The sequence below is a fragment of the Ammodytes marinus genome (genome assembly GCF_949987685.1).
Source record: "Ammodytes marinus genome assembly, chromosome: 14".
Classification (NCBI taxonomy): Eukaryota; Metazoa; Chordata; class Actinopteri; order Uranoscopiformes; family Ammodytidae; genus Ammodytes; species Ammodytes marinus.
Genome location: NC_137218.1, coordinates 16,214,035 through 16,236,526, shown reverse-complemented (window position 1 = coordinate 16,236,526; position 22,492 = coordinate 16,214,035). Strand labels below are relative to the sequence as shown.

General features: G+C 41.4%; 4 protein-coding genes across 4 annotated transcripts in view; 2 read left to right on the top strand and 2 right to left on the bottom strand.

Moving 5' to 3' along the window:
- Positions 1 to 464: 464 nt before the first annotated feature.
- LOC307260947 (mitochondrial import receptor subunit TOM40B) lies at positions 465 to 5,162 on the bottom strand. Its single transcript, XM_080041346.1, has 10 exons — positions 5,024 to 5,162; positions 4,394 to 4,593; positions 4,056 to 4,123; positions 3,856 to 3,948; positions 3,642 to 3,743; positions 3,425 to 3,530; positions 3,040 to 3,162; positions 1,784 to 1,860; positions 1,588 to 1,690; positions 465 to 1,451 (listed from the first exon to the last, which is right to left on the bottom strand). The coding sequence occupies exons 2-10, from the start codon at positions 4,575 to 4,577 to the stop codon at positions 1,312 to 1,314; spliced, it is 996 nt and encodes a 331-aa protein (XP_079897472.1). The 5' UTR covers positions 4,578 to 4,593; positions 5,024 to 5,162; the 3' UTR covers positions 465 to 1,311.
- A 280-nt stretch (positions 5,163 to 5,442) lies between these two features.
- fdxacb1 (ferredoxin-fold anticodon binding domain containing 1) lies at positions 5,443 to 9,028 on the top strand. The gene is made up of 6 exons (XM_080041335.1): positions 5,443 to 5,487; positions 5,823 to 6,000; positions 6,078 to 6,234; positions 7,037 to 7,240; positions 7,352 to 7,510; positions 7,588 to 9,028. The coding sequence occupies exons 1-6, from the start codon at positions 5,461 to 5,463 to the stop codon at positions 8,816 to 8,818; spliced, it is 1,956 nt and encodes a 651-aa protein (XP_079897461.1). The 5' UTR covers positions 5,443 to 5,460; the 3' UTR covers positions 8,819 to 9,028.
- A 639-nt stretch (positions 9,029 to 9,667) lies between these two features.
- On the top strand, positions 9,668 to 17,952 carry alg9 (ALG9 alpha-1,2-mannosyltransferase). The gene is made up of 15 exons (XM_080041337.1): positions 9,668 to 9,809; positions 12,248 to 12,383; positions 12,541 to 12,675; positions 12,988 to 13,058; positions 13,200 to 13,288; positions 13,672 to 13,807; positions 13,929 to 14,016; positions 14,258 to 14,363; positions 15,045 to 15,167; positions 15,263 to 15,417; positions 15,830 to 15,959; positions 16,060 to 16,207; positions 16,314 to 16,443; positions 16,529 to 16,659; positions 17,287 to 17,952. Exons 1-15 carry the CDS (start codon positions 9,670 to 9,672, stop codon positions 17,408 to 17,410), a joined length of 1,842 nt encoding a protein of 613 aa, XP_079897463.1. The 5' UTR covers positions 9,668 to 9,669; the 3' UTR covers positions 17,411 to 17,952.
- A 1,888-nt stretch (positions 17,953 to 19,840) lies between these two features.
- layna (layilin a) overlaps positions 19,841 to 22,492 on the bottom strand; it is a gene marked incomplete at both ends in the record, with an annotated part of 4,382 nt that continues 1,730 nt past the window's right edge. The window contains 5 exons of the mRNA XM_080041444.1: positions 19,841 to 20,552; positions 21,581 to 21,677; positions 21,833 to 21,895; positions 21,995 to 22,039; positions 22,124 to 22,281. Coding sequence (XP_079897570.1) covers positions 19,841 to 20,552; positions 21,581 to 21,677; positions 21,833 to 21,895; positions 21,995 to 22,039; positions 22,124 to 22,281 — 1,075 coding nt within the window. The remainder of the gene's footprint in view (positions 20,553 to 21,580; positions 21,678 to 21,832; positions 21,896 to 21,994; positions 22,040 to 22,123; positions 22,282 to 22,492) is intronic.

The window sequence follows — 22,492 nt, the reverse complement described above, 5'->3', positions numbered from 1 at the left end:
TATCAAATACTGAAACATCCAACAGACATGGAGCATTCATTTGGAGTTTAGTATAAAGATCCTTTTTAGCTTTGTTGTATTCACCAACAATTCCCAGAGCAAAAAGATCTGGCCCTTTAGCCTCCTAGATATGTTAAGAAAATCTAAAGACTTCAGTGGTAGGTTCTGTTACCCCTTCTATATTGCATGTAGTCATACAGTTTTAACACAATGAATACAGGGTTTTATAGCTACAGAACTGTGGATTACTTCAAATATTAATTTGGAAGAAAAACAAAACAGTTAGTATGATAGAAATAACATCTTTAATAAATTATGTAAAAATAAAAAGACAGTCCATATATTTATGCTTATATTACATGATGTATAAATAATACATATACAACATTTATAATGTTAAATTGGACTAGGAATTCCCATAAGCAGCGTGAGTTATAGTGCAGCTTGCATACAGGTCAGTGTTTTCACGTGTCTTTATATACATACAGTACAGTTCAGCAGAGTCAGTGCATGGCCACTATCACATCTCTCAGCTGTGTATGAGGCAGCACCTTTTCTCTTAGGGGTCAACATTTATTCATGTGTGGTATCTCAGACACTTTTATATGCTGGCAAATACAAAACATGCACACAATCTCTTCAATCATACGCTTAAGTTTTAAAGATGACACTGGCACTGCTGACCACGTTTTACTGTGATCCTCTAAGCAGTAGTTTTGTGTGATTTATTGCTGAGCAGAAATCTTTTCCTCACAAAATTCACGATTTAGGAGACAGGCGCCAAAAGCTGCATTTACAAGAAAAGCAGGAAGCTGATATGGAAACTGAGAAATGGATGTCAAATTTGGTCATTTGTATTACCTATGCAAAACAGATTTTCCTGTTTCTACAAATAAAGCAAAAACATGAACATATTTCAATATAATCTATATATATTACATTTCCTTTTTTTTTTTTTTTTTTTTTACTGTAGAGCAAGCCTCTTATCCTTTCTACTTCCATTGTCCGGAAAGTGATGTGCAGTATGGTTTCAGTTAGGTCATAGTTGTTGAGCCTCTCAAACTACTCATCCCTTTTCCCTGTTTAATCCTATTGTCACCCAATCAGAAAACAAGTATTTCGCAGGATGAGATGCACCGATTACAGGAAACATTTTCTGGTTTTCAACACCCAAACAATCCACGTTAGTCAGGAGGTTCGTAGGAAGTGTTTCAAGCGAGGCTGACAAAATCAGGTAATTTTATAGCCTCGGGAAAGCAGGTCTCTGAGTGGATGTCCGGACAGCACGTTGTAATTCCAGTTAGAGGAGGATTATCCCACGTTGATGCCGAGACCCACCTGCAGCTTGTCGCCTCTGTGATTAACAAAGGCGCCCATGATCAGGGTGGCAGGGAGCGGGGTCAGACGTTTCTCCAACACGCCTCCTATTATACACCGACTGTTTATCATACCTGGATGCACACACACAGAGACACAAACACACACACACACACACACACACACAAAAAGGTATTGTATACTTGTATGCTTTCTTAATATGCACTGAGAGTGAGACATTTGACTCAAAGTTGCAGAAAAACTATTTACCTCGAAAGACCATGTTGGCCTCTGGGAGTTCCATCTGGTACCCAAATGATGTTGTGGTCTCCTGCGTCCTGGTACTGGCTTCAAACTCCACCCCGACTTGGATCTGGTGAACACGAGCCCAAACGAAATGCACATTTGCAATATGCACCAAAGGTAAAATGTGTGTGTCCATTCAGTATCAAGATATTAGCTGTACCTGTTTGTTTGCTCTGTGATAGTAGCTAGCATGCGCTCCTCCTTTCCCAGCATTCAGCGTCACCACCCAGTTGGGTCCTGCATGAGAGAGGCAGTGTGAGAAAAACGATGCAGCAAAATTGACCATAACAGAGCAGTAATTTAATTTTTTTTTCAATTGCACTTTATGCTGGGCTTACACTAGAGGACTTTTAAAAGACTTTGAAAAGACTGAAGACTGACACCCTCTAACATCTAAAGACAATTAACTTACACCTGAAGACAATTAGTCATTAATTCTCTGAGTTTTCAGTCACAGAATGAGATTTTGAAAAGACAGGGAACTAGATTCCTTTTGAGATTAATATTATTTCCAATCCTGCTACCAGGGATTAAAGTGATTTCAGTCAAATAAAAAGTAGGTTTTGTTAGCAGGTAAAATGGACTGGGTGTTAAGTAAATATAAACAACTATATTCCCTTATCTTTAAGGCTAAATGTCATGCATGATCATGTTAAAAACTGCAAACGCGATTGTTATTATTTTATTCAAAAGAAGTTAATTCAATATTCCGAGCGGGGGGAATCCTTTAGTTATTTGATCAGCTTTATTTGCTGATCTCGTCCCCCAATAGATCTAACTCCTAACCCTAAATGTGACGGTAAAGTGTGAAGGTTGAGCAGTTGTCAGCCTGGTTCTCCAGCCGAGGCTGCTAGGTGAAAGTTTTCCGAAAAAAGTGCCTCACAGGCGGACACAGGTCGCGACTAATGCCGCTCCTCCTGCGTTGTGTTTAGTGCTGGAGAGAGTGCACCTGTTGGTGGTTGACAGTGTTCAAGTCATTTTGCTTGAGCCAACCCCTCAAGACTAACGATAATATCAAACCAGTTTGATAAGGTCTGAACGTCAAGACGGGAAGAAGACTAAATCGGGTCGGATGACCACCTTACACCAAACCACTGAGATTACGGGTGCGCCACAACTCCAGCAAGACTCCCGTGATTTCAGTCCGACATTGGAAGATTAGATTGTCAAATAGCTTGAAAAGTCGAGATAGTGTAAGCCCAGCATAAGGTGCGTTTGTGTTAAGTAATATGTGGTAACAGTTACTGTGTACTGCTGTCCAGCTTTGCCAGGTCTCTCTTGCAAAAAAGATTTTCATCTAAATGAGACTAACCTGGTTAAATAAAGGTTATAATAATAATAATTTATATAGTGAAGACACCGGCTCAATTAAATGAAATGTTTAAAACAGATTCACAATAAAAAATGTCACCTCACTTGAGTACTGTCCAGCCAAAGTAAGAATTCCTCCTTCCTCTGCTCGTCCCCGATGGTAAACCAGCTCCCCTCCTAACACAAGTCCTGAAGTCACACTCTGCAGGAAGTGTGCTACAAGGATAACTGTCCAAGAGGCAGAGAATACATGAGATCAACAGCAGAATATCACCATAATGCTTTGTGTTGCTAGATTGACAGTTGTATTCAGTCAAAATAGAATAAAAATTATGAGTAGGGTATCAGCACAGAAAAAGAACATTTAGCTGACATGCAATATTACATTTCTTCCTAAATCAGTAGATAATGATAGCATTTCCAACATAGTGACACATCTTAATCAGGATCTGCTGATCACTTTGAGATCATTCCTCCAGTCATTTCTCACCCGACTCTCTGAGGACGTCTGGGTTGGCTACCGTCACAGCAGCGGTGAAGTCGCTCCCTCTGTACTCCGTTTCGAACTGCCACGTTACAAACTGGGACTGCTGCGTCTGGAAGGCAATCACCGGTTCAGAACATTACGTTGTTGTAAAGTGTACAGTATCTGATCATGGGATGGAAATTGATGGATTTAATGAGAGAGACAGACATCAGGATCTGACCTGGAACACTGTTCTAGCTCTCACGCGCTCAGTGAGATGCAGAAGAGCATGAGCGTTCAGGCTGCCTGAGGAGTCCATCTCACCGATCAATGCAGGGGAGTCCTAAAATGTGGGGAAGCATCAGGCATGTCAACTTAAAAAAGGCAGAAGCTACGTAAAAATTAAATTGTGGCATCACATTTATTATGTATATATTATGTGTCTCGAGCTTAACCTTGTCCTTGCTGTAATCATCAGACTGCAGATGCTCCACATGGAATCGATAGTACGATGGACTTACAGCACTGAGGTGGAGAGTATGACTGACCTGGAAGCAAGCAAACACACACACACACACACACACACACATACATTAAAGATGTGAAAAGATGTACACGCAGATTTAACGTAAATTTGCATGGATGGAAGAGTCACCTTAAAGAAACTGCTCAGAGTTTTATTGAGGATCATCTTGACTCCCTCAATTTGTTGAGGAAACACATCTGGGGAGATGAGGAGAAAAATGTTCCAATCAACAACATAAATATCACATTTATTGTGATTAAGTGCACTGTGCACTGGCAGTGGCTGATTTCAGAAATAGTCAATGAAAATACAGGGCTTTGTTTTTCGGACTAAAGGATGCACTCACACTAGGCAAGTTTGCAAACTATGTGTGCGCCCTTATATGCAGGCCTATATAACATTCTGCTTTCTCCTCTTTAACCACAAAGTGCATTCCACAGTTTCCTTACTTTTAAGCTGGGACATACCTTTGCAGCTTCTGTGGAGAGAGTGAAAGCTGCCTGGGTTGGGTAGGCGGCCATCTCTCCTCTCCCAGCGCGGCGGACTGTCCCAATGAGCAGGGTGTGCATCCCAGCGAGAAGGAGGGGAGTTATTGGAGAAAGGCCAGTTCTGATGGCCCGGCCCAGAAGACAAAGCCAGAACGCTGCCCATGTGGGCGCAACACTTCCTGCAAGACAGACAGAGACGAAGGAGAGATTGATCATGATGCTAGCTAGCCTATGACCCATTTGTATCCATTTCACCTGCAGCCTGCACCTGTAATATTTAATGTTTCTTTTATTACCTATATGAGGAGAACTGAGGAAGACCATAAAACCTGCCCTGAAATACAATTAACAGAATAAAATGGAATAAAGCCTATAAAATGGTCTGACTATATAAATATAAACAAATGTAAAGGTTCCATTATTTGACTAGTCCTTTTAATTTGTTTATTATATTTATATCTTGATTTGCAAGAAGGAACACGACCAAGTGCATCATGCAAGGCTGCTCTGTTGTATTCATATGCAGGTGCAGCAATTCCGTTAGCTAGCATGACCTTAGCATCAGCAGAAGCAGACAAATGTGTGCGATTAGTTAGTGTCACCACGTACTTCCGTTGTTGTCGAAAGGCCTTAAAATCCCGATCGGAGCTGAGAGCGACACATGGGAAAAACTGTCAGGTGAGATATTTGAGAGCGAGAGACTGCAAACATGCAAGGATATGATGCTGGGATCAACTGATGCTGCAAATAGCTCCCTCCTCCCCTCCTCCAGATGTGATGCGCCGCCCTGCAAATGCGTCCCTCTGGAAACATGACGGAGAATACCGTGGCATGAGCTTTTTTCATTTAAACGCATACAAATAATATTATTGAGATACAAACTTTCTGTTCGATCTTGCTGACCTAACTTGCGACTTTAAATAAATTTGCTCTGTTATTGTCGTGTGGCAAATTGAAGTCCTCGGATAAACAGTGTAACCGCAATGAGTTTTGTTTCTGGCCGGACTACTGTATGTGCGACACACATACACGGCCGTCTACGGTCCATGCCGTCAAGTCGCCCGCCGCTACAGGTGAGATAAGGGTTTTCATGTACTGCTGCTGCGAGTAGCAGGGGAAAAGCACCCGCTTTCTGGTACATTAAACTCAAGATTTATTTTGCCGAGAGGGATCGTAGAAACTATTTACGGATGTTACTTAGCCTACCTAAAACATGCAATAACCATATTATAGCCTACCTCGAATCAGACTGGAGGTGCTCTGTCGCTCCCACCAGTGTCTCTTCCTATGGTCTCTTCTTTTCGCATTCGGACTCAAAGGGTTAAAAACGGGGCTCGCGTTCTGACTATAGACTGTTTTATTTTGTTTATGTTCTGATACAACATTGGGCTGCCCCTCTCATTTCCAGCCGGGCATGTCGCCTTCACGGTCCATGTTGCTGGTGGGAGAAGGGAACTTCTCGTTTTCTGCCTCTGTGAGCCAGTTGCAAACGGAGACCACCATCACTGCCACCTGTCTGCAGCGTCAAGAGGAGGCCCTGCGGCACGACGGCTCTGCCAGTAACATCCAGATAATCAAGGACTCGGGTATGGCTTGGCGAGCGCTTTAATATTTGTGCTGAATAATCATTATTTTTATAAACCCTTTATTTTGTGTTAATCAGGTGGAACGGTGCTTTTCGAAGTGGACTGCACAAAGCTGGGGGAGTGTGCGTCTCTGCGGGGCCATGTGTTTGACCGTGTGGTGTTTAACTTCCCTCACTGTGGGAGAAAGAGTGGGGTCAAAAAGAACAGAGAGCTTCTCAAAAACTTCTTCCTCAGGTACAACTGCGTCTGCGTTACACTACACCATTCAACCCATTCACAGCATCTCTCTCGCCAAAGAAAAATCATTCAACAGCTGTGGATTTTTTTGTTTGTTAAATAATTACACAATAAGTAGTTTACTTCTCCTGACTTTTGTTTCAATAGGCTACTGAATGTAAAAGAGATCACTATGTTTAATTTGGGTGTTGTTTCTTTTCTCCCCACAAAATAATAATATGTACTCTTGTTTAGCCTACGAGACATTTAAGCCAAAAGGTAGGCTACAACTTGAACTTACATACAATACCTGAGTTTTTTTTCTCTATTTCACCAGACAGTTATAGAGTACTAAAGGATTTATTCAATTAAGTTCCCTTGAGGCTGATTTTGTTTGGATCCCATTTAACAGTGAAGGATTATGACTTCTTAGTCTTTATACAGTCTATGCTTTTTGGTAGCGGTGTTGAATCTCTGATTATTATAAGGGGCTAATGATGCCCAGCTTTAATTGTTAATTGAACGTATCTTTATAACCTGAAAAAGTTCCAAGTTTTCATTTTCCATGACAATATCAGAATCTGAATCAACTTTACTTTGTAATTATTTGTACACAATAATACAAGGAATTTGAAGGAAGATAGAACTAGACATACAGACAAACAACAACAAAGCTGAATAGAGACAGATAAAAGAGGTGTATATAAATATACACTATGTGCATGTATACATGTTTATATGAAGTACTGTATTACGACATGCAGAATTGATGGATGGTGGATAGCATATAATGAGCACTTGTGTTTTTTTGTGCCTCCAGTTGTGTTCAGGTGTTGGCTGAAGATGGGGAGGTTCATGTATCCTTGTGCAACGGACAGGGTGGCACACCAGTGGACCACCCCAAGCGAGAGTGGCACAACAGCTGGCAGGTGGCTGCCATGGCAGCAGAGGCTCACCTAATCCTTACTGACGTCCATTCTTTTGAAAGTGAGAAATACCAGAGCTACAGGTGCACTGGATACAGGTAAGGAGTAAAGGTGAGTGTTACAGTGTACGAATAGAAAATACCTTTGTGTCCCTGTGCATGTGTATTTGCATACTAACGCTGTTTAATCATGTTGTCGCTCTTGTTCAGGAGCCAGGATAAGGGCTTTCACGTGGAGAAAAGTTTGCTCCACATCTTTACCCGCAGCCTGCCCTACGCCTCTGTTCAAATACTTCAGGTGGAGGAGGATGTTAAAGGGGAGAAAGTTCGGTACAACATACCGGCCGAGCTCAGTGATTACATATTCAGGTACAGTAACACAGAGGCTCTCATGTTATGTGAGTAATATGCCGATCACATGTGCTTACTGTCTCTTCTTTTACCAGGGGATTTCTCAGCTACGGTTCTACCCACCCTGTTAAGTTGGTGCAGGATTATCTCCTCAAGGGCCTAGCGGAGAAGTGGTTGGTCTCCATGGCGACAGATACCTTTCCCTTCGTCCTCACGGCCAAACAGCTGCAGGCATGCTGCCATGACGTGGACAGTGCACACTGCTACTGGATCCACCTGCGTCAGAGAGACCTCAACTCTGACACTCACATCTCCACAAGCAAAGAGAAAGATCCTTTGACGTCTTTGGACAGTGAGGAATGCTCTCGAGACGTGACGTGCACCACACGTGTTACCTCAGAGAAAGTGGACATAGTGAAGAGCAAAAGCGTTGAGTGCCTAATGTCTGCATGCTCTCTTGATGCTGATCCTGAAGAAGAAAGTGGTCTTCATATGCTGCGTCCATCCCTGATCCATTATGTTGAAGAGCTTCTAACTAAAAAAGAGCTGATTGACAATGCAGGGAGTCACAGGGAGAATGATAAAAGCATTGAAGGACATGTGAAGGAGGGGTCCCATGGGGACTGTAATGGTGTTACCAGCTTATATGGTATGAGTGGCCTGGTGCTCAGGAACTTACCCATCAACCTCTGGGCTCCACCTGCCTTTCACGAGCTTCTCCTAAGAGGTATTTACCTGTCCGAATGTGAGCCAATGAAATTGCTTGGAGAAAGGCTGGAAAAGCTACTCTCTCCCTACGGGGTCTCCCTAGTCAGAGAAGAGGGAGGACTGCGCCTGTTGACACGGCCAATGGGTTCGGTAGGAAGGGTGTTCGCAAGCAATGCAAGCGACAACATCAGCCATGTCACTGTCTCCCTAAATTTGGACCTCCTCGCTGTGCTCCTGTTCTCACTCCCTGATTGGCGGCTGCTGTGGTCACACGACCCACGCTTTGTAAAACAGTTTGCACTGCGCCCATCGCCAGGGGAACCTTTCCAGCCATTCTCCCTGTACCCCGAGCACTTCAGCTTTGACATCAGCTTTTGGACGGGCCCGACATGGGAGGACAGGAAGTTCTACGCTGTGGTCCGAGAGGCCAGTCATGGGACCGTGGAGCAAGTTAAACTCGTGGACACATTCTCCCATCCTGACCTGAGCCAGACCAGCTACTGCTACAGACTCATCTACCACTCACACACACATGCTCTGTCACACACACAAGCTCTCCAGTTTCATCAACGTGTAGAATCCTTACTTTCTTCTCGGTTACAAGTCACCATCAGATAGCTATATTTAAGTCTCTTGGAGGAAAAGGGAATTACCTAGACGTTACAAAAAAGTGTGTTCGTTATTGCTGAGCAGATTGCATAACTATATAGCAAAGTGTAGGCTATAGTGCAAAACTGTGAATGAAAAGTGTTTACAGTCGTTGAGGCATTGCTTTCAATATTAAGCATTTGAAATGTGATTGGAAATCCGTTTATCAATGATCTTAAAATAAACCTGTTATTTAACATAAATATGTGGTCTATTGAGAATTATTGTAATATTAAAATATTGACTAATGCTATGCTCAAGACTTTTGGGTTACCAGTAGTCCATGAATTCCTATGTCTCCTGAACTATGTATTGGTTCTGGGAGGAAGAATAAGTTTGAGTTTGTTGGGATGTAAATTAGGTAAAAAGCAGATGTTGATTTCCCTTTTCTGTTAAAAGAATTGACCCATTAAACCCAAGCAAATATTAAAGAACAACTATTTTATGACTTTAAACTTCATTATTCTTAAAGTTGATTGTATGGTTGCCTTCACCCGCTGTGAACTGACTAAAAGGCAATAGGATTTGTTTTGCAATTCACTGGGATTGAACGATTGGAAATGGAGCCAATTGAGCATTATAAGGAAACTACGTTATAATATCCCCATTCCTCTAATGTGTATGTTATTATATATATATATATGTTTTTAAATATATACAAAAACGAAAGTGAAATGAGAAAAAAGCAATGTTTTGACCATAGATAGGCGGCTATTAGGTTTTGACTCGTAGCCATTCATACGTCTCCAGATGAGAGCTGGCAAAAACCCGGACGGCTGCGAAAATGACCGAAGTTCGACTCGGGAGCATCATCGGAAATCATGGCGGCCAAAGCGCTTCGTCAGAGAACTAGGAGAGGTAGCAGAATAGATGCAAGCAACGTGAACGTCCCCGCAGAAGCTCGGCCACCGAAAGAAGAGAAAGGCGGCGATGACAGTAAAACAACAGAGACCCGGCAAGAGTGAGTATGAGCCGGGAGAATAGACGTTAGGTTCCCCGTTGCAGTGAGCTCCTTCCTCGGTCTGACTGACAGACTGAGCAGGGGGTGGGGGAGCTAGCTAGCTAGCTACTTTGAAATGATAAGGAAGTTTTGATCCTAGCAACCCGATAACAAGGATCGATAACGTCCTCACAACAACCTACAGGACTACATGTTTGTAGTAGTTAAAAATCTAATGGTTGTTTAAGTGCGTTTCGGACCCAATAAGTAACTAGTTGCATCGTTTACGTTGAAAGGTAACGCAGTTTTGTTTTGGTCCGATTCATTCATTCTCCACAAACCGTCTCACTGCCATATTTATGATACCATGACAACAAGGTGGTCAACTCCTGCTCGGCACGGACACGTGTTTATTTTACATGGGGTGTTTTTGTTTATTAAGTTGTTGTTGATGAGTCTTTTGTAAGATGACGTGTCATTACGTGAGGATCGATGCTAAGCTGCAGCTCAACCCCTTACCTAACTAATCACTGTCTCTCACACACAAGGAATGTCAAAAATGGGGTTAGTTCAGGTTGAGTAAATAGTCACCTGCCTGGGTCATCAAACTTGCATTGTTTGCAGGACATGCTCATTACAGCTAAAGGTGAATAATATAAATGCTAAGATATTATGATATTGTGTTCATTTCAAATAGTCAACTTTTCCTTAAAAAAATAGGCTGATATTGTAATTCCAATTGAAAACAAAAATCCTATTAGATTTGAAGAAAATACTAAATAAAAGTACACAAATATATATATATATATATATATATATATATATAAATAAAGTGTAACAATTCTAAATCCAAATAGGGGAAGGTGGGGTGATTTGTGCATTTTGGAAGTTGCAAAACCCCTTGTTTCTAGAAAACCGTGGAAGAAATTGGAAATGTGACCACATATTTAAGAAGAGCCATCCATTTGACTCATCCTGTAAAGAAGGGAGACACAAGGAATAAGATATAAGCACATTTAAGCTCAAAAAACTGTGTTTTGCCTTTCAAAGTAAAATTTCCATGATCAAGGTTTTTTGATTATTGTGTCTGAACAATTATAGACACGTTTGAAAACATTTGACACATGTTTTAGTGCTTTGGTATGCTACATTTTGAGTCTATATAGTTAGCACAATGTCAACCCTAAATTGCTGCATCATGCCTATTATCCAAAATTCTGGGGATGGGGTGATTTGTGCGCAAGGGCCTGGGTGAGTTATAAGTAAGTAAGTAAGTAAAATGTATTTATAAAAGCACATTTATGACAGTTTGCACTGTCCAAAGTGCTGTACATAGTGCATTCAGTAGGTAAACAATGAAGGTAAAATAACAATAACCAAAATAAAAGACGTAAAGCCCATACATCCACATAAACACAGATAGTAGTGCAGAGGTAAGTAAGTAGTGCAGAGGTTAATGGGGAGGAAACACCAGGGTGTACATATGGGTTTTGAGCCTTGATTTAAAGGCAGAAATGTAGGGGGAATCACATTTGTCAGGTGGCAGTTGGTTCCACAAGCACGGAGCAACTAGTGCAAAGTACATTTCTGAGAGTTGTGCCAGTGGCATGGCTGTATACGCTGGTCACCAAAAGAAAGTGATAGTCTACAGTAGCTCAGGAGAGAGTGACATCTCAATTCCACTTAACGACACCACTGATGAGAGTTCAGATGGCCAGAAAGATGATGATGGTGACTTTGTCATTGTGACACAATGACGCACAAATCACCCCACTACGTGGGGTGATTTGTGCGACAAGACAACTTTTTTTCCGAAAGCTATATTTCTTAAACAGTTTATTCCAGATCCAAAGTTTTTATTGCCAGGGATGCACAACATCCTGAAATATATGTACATATTTGAGTTGGAGACATAACTGTCAAGGCCTCACTTTAAAATCACTTTGAGTAAAAAGTTGCACAAATCACCCCACCTTCCCCTATATGTTAAAAATGAAATTAAAAATATTAAGCAGAAGTGCACAATACATGCGACTCGCGAGAGATAATTATTTTGATTTTATTATTACCTGGGGATCCATTGAAAAGCAGGTGCACTGGAAATAACCAGATAACCCTGTGCATGTTGAAACACAAGGACAAAGGCTGGTACATAGATTCAATCAGTTAAGATGTAGACCTTTTTCCAATTGCAGACATGATGCACTATTTAAATGCATTTGATTTGATTTATTGGGATCCCCATTAGCTGAAGCCATAGATAGCCACAGATAGCCACAGCTATTCATCCTGGAGTCCACTCAACACCTGTGCATTTTTACATTGCAGTGCGTTATTACATTACAAATACTTCACAATATCACAACAACATTAACAGTCACACAACAAACGATAAAAACAAAAATGACACATGTGATTGTATGTTACTTAGTAAGTGTGTGTGTTTTTTCCCCTAATAGGTCAATAAGTCGCGGAGGGCAGGTATGGGCTCCAGAAGGATCAACTGCATTTAAATGCCTCCTCTCTGCACGGTTCTGTGCAGCTCTGCTCAGCAACATCTCAGACTGCGATGAGACCTTTAACTACTGGGAGCCTGTGAGTAACACGCCATACTGTCAAAATCCCAAAGTGCAGTGTGCTGTAATTTGTCAATGTCCGTTTCTCTTTCTAGAACTGCTCATGTCCACGCTTGTTGTGATGATGATGATGATGATGATGATGATGATGATGATGATGATGACTGTTTTGACAGATGCACTACCTGCTGTACGGGACAGGGATGCAAACATGGGAATATTCTCCATTGTACGCCATCAGGTCGTACGCTTACCTATGGCTACATGCTCTTCCTGCTTGTTTGCATGCCCATGTTCTACAGACAAACAAGGTAACTATTCCACAATCCATGTTTGTTGTTATTGTCGATATTTCAAAAGACTTCAATTGACTGACACATCATAACAGGCAGATATTTTGTGTCACACGTTTTCCTCTCTGTAATAAGAGGCCCGTGTTTTCAAAAAATGTCCCATTGTCACAGCATATTATTTTTTGTTGTAGGAACATTACATCCTTTTTAGAGAAATATAAATAAATGTAAACCAAACATGGACTCACGCACAGACATGTGCATGACATCATTATACTGGAATATAATGATGTGCAGAAGATTCAGGCTTGTGTTATGACTGTGTTGCAGGTGTTGGTGTTCTACTTTGTACGATGTGTCTTAGCGTTCTCCTGCTGTGTCTGTGAACTCTATTTCTACAAGTGAGTTTACACTCTTCTTCTTAAATGCATGGTGTTTTGGCTCACACATTTTGGGCTGATGTTATACATACCCTCTACAGTATCTCTATATGAATGTACTGTATATGTGGAAGCCAATGACTCTGTTCCGTTTTGTCACAGGGCAGTTTGTAAGAAGTTTGGTTTGCATGTGGGTCGTCTGATGTTGGCCTTTCTGGTCTTGAGCACGGGAATGTTCTGCTCATCTGCAGGTTGGTCAGACTTATTGGCTCAGTTGATCCATCCCAACATAATGCATTATGTTTACATAATCTTTTACATTAGATACATTTTTAATATCTATTCTCCCTGGTATATGACTGTAATTGAACTATTCTTTGCCTGTCTAACTCCCTCCCACACTGGATAACATATTACAGTGCATCAGATTTCAGTTATCTTTATTGCCAAACCTGTACACTGATTAAAGCTGTAGAGCAGAACTGCCATTCAGAAAGTGTGCAGTATGCATTTTATATTCGGGATACATTTTTGGTCTGCAAGTTCCCGTTATTGGCACGGTTCCAATGAAGGTGGGATAAATAAGGCTAGGCAGAGGTAACATTGACTGTGACAGATTGTGTTTTTCTTTCAGCGTTCCTGCCTTCCTCTTTCTGTATGTACACAACGCTGGTTGCCATGACGGGATGGTTCCAGGACTCAACACCTTTAGCCATTATGGGTGTGGCTGCCGGTGCCATCGTTGGATGGCCGTTCTCTGCTGTGATTGGGTAAGATCCTTAACTGAGAGGCCTCTCTCTCTGAAATGCTTTACTGGAGGCACACTTGTCAGAATGTATCCTTATGTGATGAATGTATCTTAATTCTGCTTTGGTTTGTTTTCCTTCTCAGGATTCCGATTGCCTTCGACCTGCTGGTGTTAAAGCGGCAATGGAAAAGTTTTATCATCTGGTCGGTTGTTGCTCTGCTTTTGCTGCTGGTGAGAATATTTTCTTTTAAAGCCTTAATTTAAATAAAGTAAATTTGCGTATGCATGGAGATGTGTGCACAGACCTTCTGTTTGACAGTTAATCATTAATGCAGTACCATGACGGGATGATGCATTTTCTCCTCATTGAATGAATTATCACATATAATGTTTACGCTGCTAAAGCTAAATGTTAACAAGCAATAGGTTAATTTATGTTAACCATTTATGTTATTCTGTGTGTCTTTCTCAGGTACCCCTAGTTGCAGTGGACACTATCTTTTATGGCAAACTGGTCATCGCACCACTCAATATTCTACTGTATAATGTCTTCACACCACATGGACCCGACCTGTATGGTAATACATTAGATCACACAAAATATTGTTTTAAACTATATTATATTATATATGTTGGAAAAAGATTCAACCTCAGCTCAAGCACTACACCACGAGCGCCCCCCTATTGTGTTTTATTTCTAAACAAAAACACTGCTTTATGGATGACAATGAAATGTTCAAAGTTTCTAATCGAGTAAGTTAGACGGACCACTCTCGTTGGTAGGATAAGTGATTAATAACAGTAAGTGCAGAACAAAGAGGCCGCTTAAACTGAACTGCACCAGGTATTACAACCACTAGAGGTCTTACATGTGCTGTGCGATGTGAGGTATTCTTCTTTATAAGTGGACAGTCTCAAATTGCACTAAGAGAACAGTAATACCTTGCTAGAGCTGATCAATTTGAGTGACAGCAATATTTATTTATTTATTATAGTGATTGTAAGGTTAATGTAGCAAAAGGACCCTAAAAAAAACATGAGCATTTTAAAGTTGGCAGACAAAGGCAAGAACACACTCTGTATAGGACCATTGGTTTTGCGTCTCCACCACTATTATTCACTGTTTCATCTGGTAAAACTAATTCTTGTGTATTTTCCCTTTTGAAGTAATTGTTGCAACAACTAACAACTGTACAGTTACAATATTGTTTTAATTGTGATAGTCTGTACATCAATGTTTTGTGTTGTTTGATTACCAGGTACAGAGCCGTGGCATTTCTACTTTGTAAACGGGATCCTGAATTTCAACCTGGTGTTTGCCCTGGCGCTGTTTTCTCTGCCTCTCACAGCTCTCATGGAGACACTGTTACACAGGTTCAATGGTGAGTGACTGCTAATAAGAACTTTGTCTAATTTAACCACGTTTCCACGGCAGCGCCTCTCGTGATTTCATGTTCTTGCATGTGTTTTCCTGCAGTGCAGAACCTGGGCCGTCCGTACTGGCTGACTCTGTCTCCCATGTATCTGTGGATGTTGATTTTCTTCACCAGACCTCATAAAGAAGAGCGTTTTCTCTTTCCCATCTACCCTCTCATCTGCCTCAGCGGAGCAGTAGCACTCTCCTCTCTACAGGTATGTTTTGCGGTTTTCCAATTTTAGCTTTGAGAGTATAACAGTAGACTGTGTCAGTCGGCTTACTTGTATTAGGCCTCCCGCGTTGACATCTCCCATGCTTTTGCCACTACTGGCTGCTGGTTGGTTTCTAGATTTTTTAAGATGTGCACTCAGTTTATCAAATGACATTCAGCTTGCCAATAAGCGTATATCAGACGTTGTTTATTGTCCACTTTGTCGTTCCATGACATCCAATGAGTCTTCCAGAAAACGAATCAATTTACACAACAAAGACCACAACAGAGCACAGTCAAAAACTGTTTACCTCCATTAATCAGCAACACCTGTGTGTTGTTGGCATGAACTGACTGTAGCCAGCCTCAGACTTGGACCTCGGAAAATTAATTTTGACATGTTCTATTTCCTGCAGAAATGCTACCACTTCCTGTTCCAGCGGTATCGACTGGAGCACTACACTGTCTCCTCCAACTGGTTGGCTCTATGCTCAGTTGTAGTCTTCACAGTGCTGTCACTGTCTCGCTCTGTCGCCCTCTTCAAAGGTGTGTGTACACAAAGACACTGTTTCCTCATTATGTCTGTAAGGCAACCAAAAAAATAGTTCAAGAAGGATGCAATTAAATGTATTTTCCCATTCCACAGGCTACCACGCCCCTTTGGACCTGTACCCGGAGTTCCATCGCATCGCCAAGGATCCGACCCTTCACTCAGTCCCTGAAGGCAGGCCTGTTAGTGTGTGTGTTGGCAAAGAGTGGTACCGCTTCCCAAGCAGCTTCCTTCTACCGCACAAGTTAGTATCCAGGATTCCCAAGCAGGTCTTCAAAGTTTGATAAAGTACAGAATGTGTTTTTTTCAGTGACACTGACCTGCTGATATATTCTCTTCCTATTCTCCAGCTGGCAACTGCACTTCATTCAGTCTGACTTTAAAGGGCAGCTGCCTCAGCCGTATGCCTCTGGTCCTCTGGCCACACAGATCATTCCAGCCAATATGAACGACCAGAACCTTGAGGAGCCAACTCGATATGTGAGTCACTCAGACATGTGTGTGCATGTGTGTTGCCTCACGGACAGTTGTTCCATTTTAATTGTGATGTTTCTACTCTTGGCAGATGGATTTACGGCAGTGCCACTACTTGGTAGACCTGGACACAGATGAAGAGACGCCACTTGAGCCACGTTATTTAGCAAACAAAGAGGAGTGGAGCGTCATCGCCCACAAGCCTTTCCTTCAAGCATCGAGGTATTTTTTCCAAATTCAACATTTACACAGAAAATCATGGCTCCCAAATAGGGCTTGGCGATAAAACGATCTCAATTGCGGATCGCAATTAAATTGAAGTCTATAACTATTCTAAACATTGGACATTTATTCTCCAGTCCATATGGATATACCTATCAGCCTATCACACAGCCGAAATAAACATGACACCCATTCAGACTGCAGTTTTAAGTGTCTACATTAAAATGTGATTCAATATTCTTTTATCAAAACATATGTTGATAAACTATATTATAAGCTTACCAATGAACCAACTTGTTTCATCAGGTTTTAGCGTTATCACATTATTTATTGTGATAAATTCGATATTGATCATTAAGCAAAAAAAATCATTGTGATAATATTTTTTTTTATATTTTCATACTCTCCCATATTTTCTAGTCCTTAAATTAAAAAAATTAAAAAAGAAGAAAAGAATAGACTGGAAATACAAAGTAGTATCTTCTTGACACTTTAAACATTTGGTATAACTTTTAAGAAAATACAAAAAGAGGGTATGAAATTAAGAACTGCAAACTAATTTCTTTGTGTACAAAAGCTTAAAAGAGAAAGATGCAGTCATCTTAATAAAACATTTTTCTCTCTCAGGTCATCTCCTGTCTTCAGGGCGTTCTACATTCCGTTTCTATCGGACAGTCACACAAACTACAGGCGCTACGTCATCTTGAAACCACGGCGGCAAAAGCAGCCTCGCAAGCGGACCCACGGCTGACTTCTGAACCTAACCCTGGCCCAGAGTACACCAGAAACCAATCACTTCCCCTCAAAACAGCTTGTGTGTGTGTGTGTGTGTGTGGGTGTGTGTGTGTGTGTGTGTGTGTGTGTGTGTGTGTGTGTGCGTGCTTGGGTTTGATTGTGTACATGAGTGCATGCATGTCTTGTTGAAGTATTTGTGTCATTAAACATTGGAAAATATCAGACCCTTTAAGGACTTTGTGTGTGTGTGTGTGTGTGTGTGTGCGTGCGAGCGTGTCAGGCGGTATTTAGGCAGGTGTGCTTGGCAGGTATCAGGTGGACCTGTATGTCAAACTTTTATCTCAGTGTGTGAGTGTGTCTTTTTATTTGTGGAAATGAATGTGCACACTACAAGATTTTACAAGTATGTTTTTTTGTTCATACTTCACTTGAAAACGTGGCCTGAATGGAAGAATTTCTTGTAGTGTTTGTCTGCACTTGAACAGTATCTTATTGTGTGCTCTGTCAGGTGTGAGTGCTGGAGATTAATGAAAGTGAGGGTGTGTGTTGTTAATTTAACATTGAATGTCAATAAAAAACGATTTACTGCGAACCCAACCCTGTTTTTCTTTGGAGGGGGAGACTGTAAAAACTCCCTGCACCACACACAGACAAATTCAATTCTAATCTCATTTTATTTGAAGATTTCCTTCTGTAACAAACATACAAACCACTCTCGCTTACAGGAGAGCTGTCAATGCATTATACATTTTGAGTAAATAATGACAGTGATGCTTCATTTTATCATTCTTTTTAATGTCATGCCATTGCTGTGGTCGGGCTGCAGGCACTGAATTCACTGTATTAGCCACCTTTCCACTCGCTAGCATTATTTTGGAAGTCTTTGATTTCCACGATAGGAGATAGAAAAGCCACTAATAATTCAAGGAAAAGGTGTATCAATGAAATTTCAGTACTGGACATCTCACAATTTAAGGCAATGTCAAAAAACATCTGCAGTGCATGAAAAAAATATCCAGCCTTCGCTGCCTCAAGCGTATATCGTGTCTTGGCTCTGTTTGAGGTAGCCTGTTTTTTATCAGGTAAACTTGGGTGTGATTACAACAGTATTTGCAGGCACAGCGTAAACATGGGTCCAAGACCTCTACCAAGCAAGGGCAGCATGACAAGTCCATGCAAACAAGCTGCTACACATACACACACACACACACACTGTCAATGTCCCTCATAGTCATTCAGATCTGTAAAACAAGGTTAGACGACGCGATAAAAGTCCTACATGTTTCATTTTAGCTTTAACTTGGCTTTCCTGCATTTGCATTTGTCTAACAGAGAATATAGTTTGAGTTTTGCACAGTTTATTCCCAAACATCATCTGAAATGAGTGGGGGTCTATAAGAAGGTCATAAGAAAGGATCTAGTCTTAAGGCCTAATCATGTTAGAGGGGACTTATGATAGAAAAGTACTGCACTGATTCAGTATTGCACCATAATATTGTCCAACTCAAGATGGACAGTTCTTCAGAGCGGATCAGAAGGTTGATGCAGAAGAACCAGAGATATCAATAACCTATTCTTATTCTTTTTTTGTCGAAGAATGCAAGGTCTATTACATTATGAATGATGGCCTACGTATATAACGTGATCTCCAATGGTTCGGTATGAAATTCAGGTGTGTTATGCTAGTAGCTGCTAATGTAGCCTCAGGTGGAGATGAATAGTGGGTTAACAAGGTCTGGTGAGCTGACCTCTTTCCAACCACCCAATGTTGGAATGTTACTTTTTCAAATTTGTAGTTTTCAGCCTCAAACGACGCTGACTCGTGTGACGTCACAAGACCTGTAAACAGACTTTGATGTGTAAAGCCGGGGTCTCCGTTAATATCTATTGTTATTGTCCTTTCAAAGTGTAAGTAATGCACCCATATTACTAGAATGTGTGTTCCTCTAACTTACATGTAGTGCTGCATCGTCTAACCACCAATGACTTCGAGATTCAGCCCAATACAAAAAAAAATGAATTGCATCCAGTTTGATTTCTGGTGCGAATATAGGTTGCTGTTGAATTATTAACATGTAATTCTCCAAAGACATTGGCACCACAAAGAAACCTTGATTCCAAGTGAATTTGCATCCATTAACATGGGGTTGTGGGAGAAATCTTAGGTACAGTTTTAACAGCTGTACACATTTCTAAAGATCAGCAGGTTTTTGGTGATATGGGTAATTGATCCTTTACTTGTATAAAATATTCCTAAACAAAATTGTATTAAATACCACAAATAGCTGCCCCACAGGCTTAGGCTACCAACAGGCCACTGGCTGGGGCCATCGACGATGTGTCACTTGATTATAAACCAACATGCATTCCCAGTTTTTTCTTGCCAATCCCTCATCCACACATAGCCTACACTGACGTACACACAATGAAGTGGCTGTTCAGAGGATCAGTAGTTTTCTCTGTTGATCCATTCTTGTTCGTTGAAGTATCTCCTTTCGGCATCAAGATTCAGGCCATTTCTGTAGCAATCCAGATTCGCTTGGTAGGATTTCCGGTTTCCATAGGTTTGGAGGCTGGTTTGGTAAGTGTCCTCCTTGCCGTTGGTGATGTATGTCTGATAGAGGTCAGCCTTTGCAGTGTGACTCCCGGACCTTGGTTTGGGATCATAGAGGTCACTCCCTCCTCTGATGCTGACGTCATACAATCCGTGGTCCCCGTAGACACTGCTGCCGTAATGCTCACTCTTTGTGGTACGGCGACCGAGACTCCTGTCATAAAACTCCCTGTGCCTGGTGCGACCCAGACTGCTGTTATTCAGGTCCCTCTTCCCTGAGCGGCCCAAGCTGGTGTCGTAGAAGTCTCGGGTACCGTGGTGCCCCAGGCTTAGGTCATTGAGGTCGAAGTTGAGGAAGCAGCTCTCTGTGCTGGCTAGGGTCACGAAGCCGCTCTCTGTGTCCCGACCTCCCAGGTTGTCGTAGTCACCTGTGGGTGTGTCCGGTGAGGAGCATAAAAAGGAGGTGTTTTTGGTGTTGGGGCGAGCTGCAACCAGGTCATCGTCCTTCTGGGATCGAATGACGTTGTACACGTCGGGTGGAGTGGTGCTGGGGCAGAGGCCCGGGTCGGTCTGGCATACTTCTGATTTCTGCTGTTTGCTCCTTCTGTCTCACACACACACACACACACACACACACACACACACACACACACACACACACACACACACACACACACACACACACACACACACACACACACACACACACACACACACACACACACACACACACACACACAGAAAAGCAGCATCAAGAACAAAACACCTCAAACATTAACATAGAAAAAAATTATCCAGATTACACTGTTTACAAGTTACTGAGGCTGTAGTAAAAGCATGATAACATCTAGTCTCTCTCTCTCTCTCTCTCTCTCTAGGTCGTCCTCAGACGAGCCCTCCATCGTTGCTTCTAGTCTAGTCTAGTACATTTCCAACAGTCTTAGGAATTGTGTAAGGCCTTTTCTTTTATAAATGGCACTTTACAGTTAAGGGTCGATTTAAAAAATGTAAGGAAAAATTGGCATTAGATTTGAGCCACAGAATGGGTATGGAAGTTAGAAGGAATTGAAAGGGGGACTAAAACAATGATAGTTTTGGAGAACACTTGTTGTAAAATCACTTTTAGTCAAAATTTGTGAATATCTCCTCCCAATCCACTTCCTGTCCATCTAGTGTTTATACAACTAGCCCTAGGCTCTGTAAACTGGTATGTAAACAAAGGGGTGCCACCGGAGCTGGAAACATGCCTGTTTACAGTGCCTAGGCTGTGTATTACTGCCTAGGCACTGTAAATATTCACAGATTTTTACAAAAAGTTATTTTGACAGCAAACGTTCTCCAGAATGGCTGATTCCACCTTAACAAAATTACACTAAATTGACCCTTAAGGATAACTTATTAAGGGTTCGCTGTTTGTTATGTGGTGTATAACAAAGATGACTTCAGTAAGGAGTGGACATTACAACTCTTGGTAAGATCTTCAACACTTACCCTTACTCTAAAACTTCTCAGTGTGGCCATATTAAAGTTTGAGTAACAGTACTTCAAATGTTTTAAATTGTGATGTTGTGAGATCTTCAGGTGAAGTAAAATGTTGTGTTCAGTATTCAGTATCTTGTTTTGGATCCTCACCGTCTGACAAGCAGTTTGAAGCAGCAGACTCCTGTCACTGTGAGTAACAGCAGTATCAAGGGGATGGTGGGAATGATGATGTAAACCAGATTCAAAGCTTAAAGAGAGACAAAGTCAGCAGAGAGATACATATATAGTGACTGTCATGTAGGCATTTGGATATGACAACAGCAGATCAGTGAGCATGAGTGTGATACTCTTCTCCTTTGTGGAGAATGGCCAAAGGTTTTTAACACTATTGGGTCAGTCAACCTGTGCTTCTTTCCTGGTTTTGGTCGCTTGGATTCCACGGCAGAACCGATGAAGGGAATATATCTGTAATGAAAAGCATCCATGCTGCTGAGTCTGGCCACACTTTTAAAATATTACATAATGCTTTCTTCTTTTTTGACTGTCACACTTAGCACATTATACTTGTTTGAGTAGAGTTGGGAGACGGGGAAGGGTCCAGTGGATTCTCTGTGGAGAGAATGAATCACTGTTTAAACATCGTTCAAGTGTTTTACTAGATAAAAGTATATTGAAATGCAGTGTCAGCAGTGCCTGCAGTGTATTTGCAGATGAAGTTGTTCTTGGTTTCACAATTGTCGTCATTCCACTGAAACATGTAGAGCCCGCCCAGACCAGGAGGAGCGGATGGCTGGTGATACATCACCACGCACACTTCATAGCCACATGACGGCTCATCCCAGTGCCAGTTCCTACAACAAACACACACAAAAAGTTTATATTCCCTTATTTACCAAAAAAAAGCAAATTTAAATGAACTCAAACACAAATTGCTGTGTAATCTGTTTGTAATCTTCAGTTATGTTTGGGGCCAAAACAGGTTAAGAGGTCATTTTGAAAAGTTTATTTCACAGTTTGTAAAAAAAAAAGAATTATCATTATGATAAATGTTTGTTTTTATTT

Bases quoted from the DNA above. Each gene is read 5' to 3' on its own strand.
- fdxacb1 (XM_080041335.1), top strand. From the start codon at position 5,461: ATGCCGTCAAGTCGCCCGCCGCTACAG. The intron at 5,488-5,822 runs GTGAGATAAGGG...TCTCATTTCCAG, and splicing joins CAAGTCGCCCGCCGCTACAG to CCGGGCATGTCGCCTTCACG. The intron at 6,235-7,036 runs GTACAACTGCGT...TTGTGCCTCCAG, and splicing joins CTCAAAAACTTCTTCCTCAG to TTGTGTTCAGGTGTTGGCTG.
- alg9 (XM_080041337.1), top strand. From the start codon at position 9,670: ATGGCGGCCAAAGCGCTTCGTCAGAGAACTAGGAGAGGTAGCAGAATA. The intron at 16,444-16,528 runs GTGAGTCACTCA...TACTCTTGGCAG, and splicing joins TTGAGGAGCCAACTCGATAT to ATGGATTTACGGCAGTGCCA. The intron at 16,660-17,286 runs GTATTTTTTCCA...TTTCTCTCTCAG, and splicing joins CCTTTCCTTCAAGCATCGAG to GTCATCTCCTGTCTTCAGGG.
- LOC307260947 (XM_080041346.1), bottom strand. From the start codon at position 4,577: ATGGGCAGCGTTCTGGCTTTGTCTTCTGGGCCGGGCCATCAGAACTGG. The intron at 3,949-4,055 runs GTGACTCTTCCA...GCTTGCTTCCAG, and splicing joins CTCTGAGCAGTTTCTTTAAG to GTCAGTCATACTCTCCACCT. The intron at 1,861-3,039 runs GTGAGGTGACAT...TCTCTCATGCAG, and splicing joins TTTGGCTGGACAGTACTCAA to GACCCAACTGGGTGGTGACG.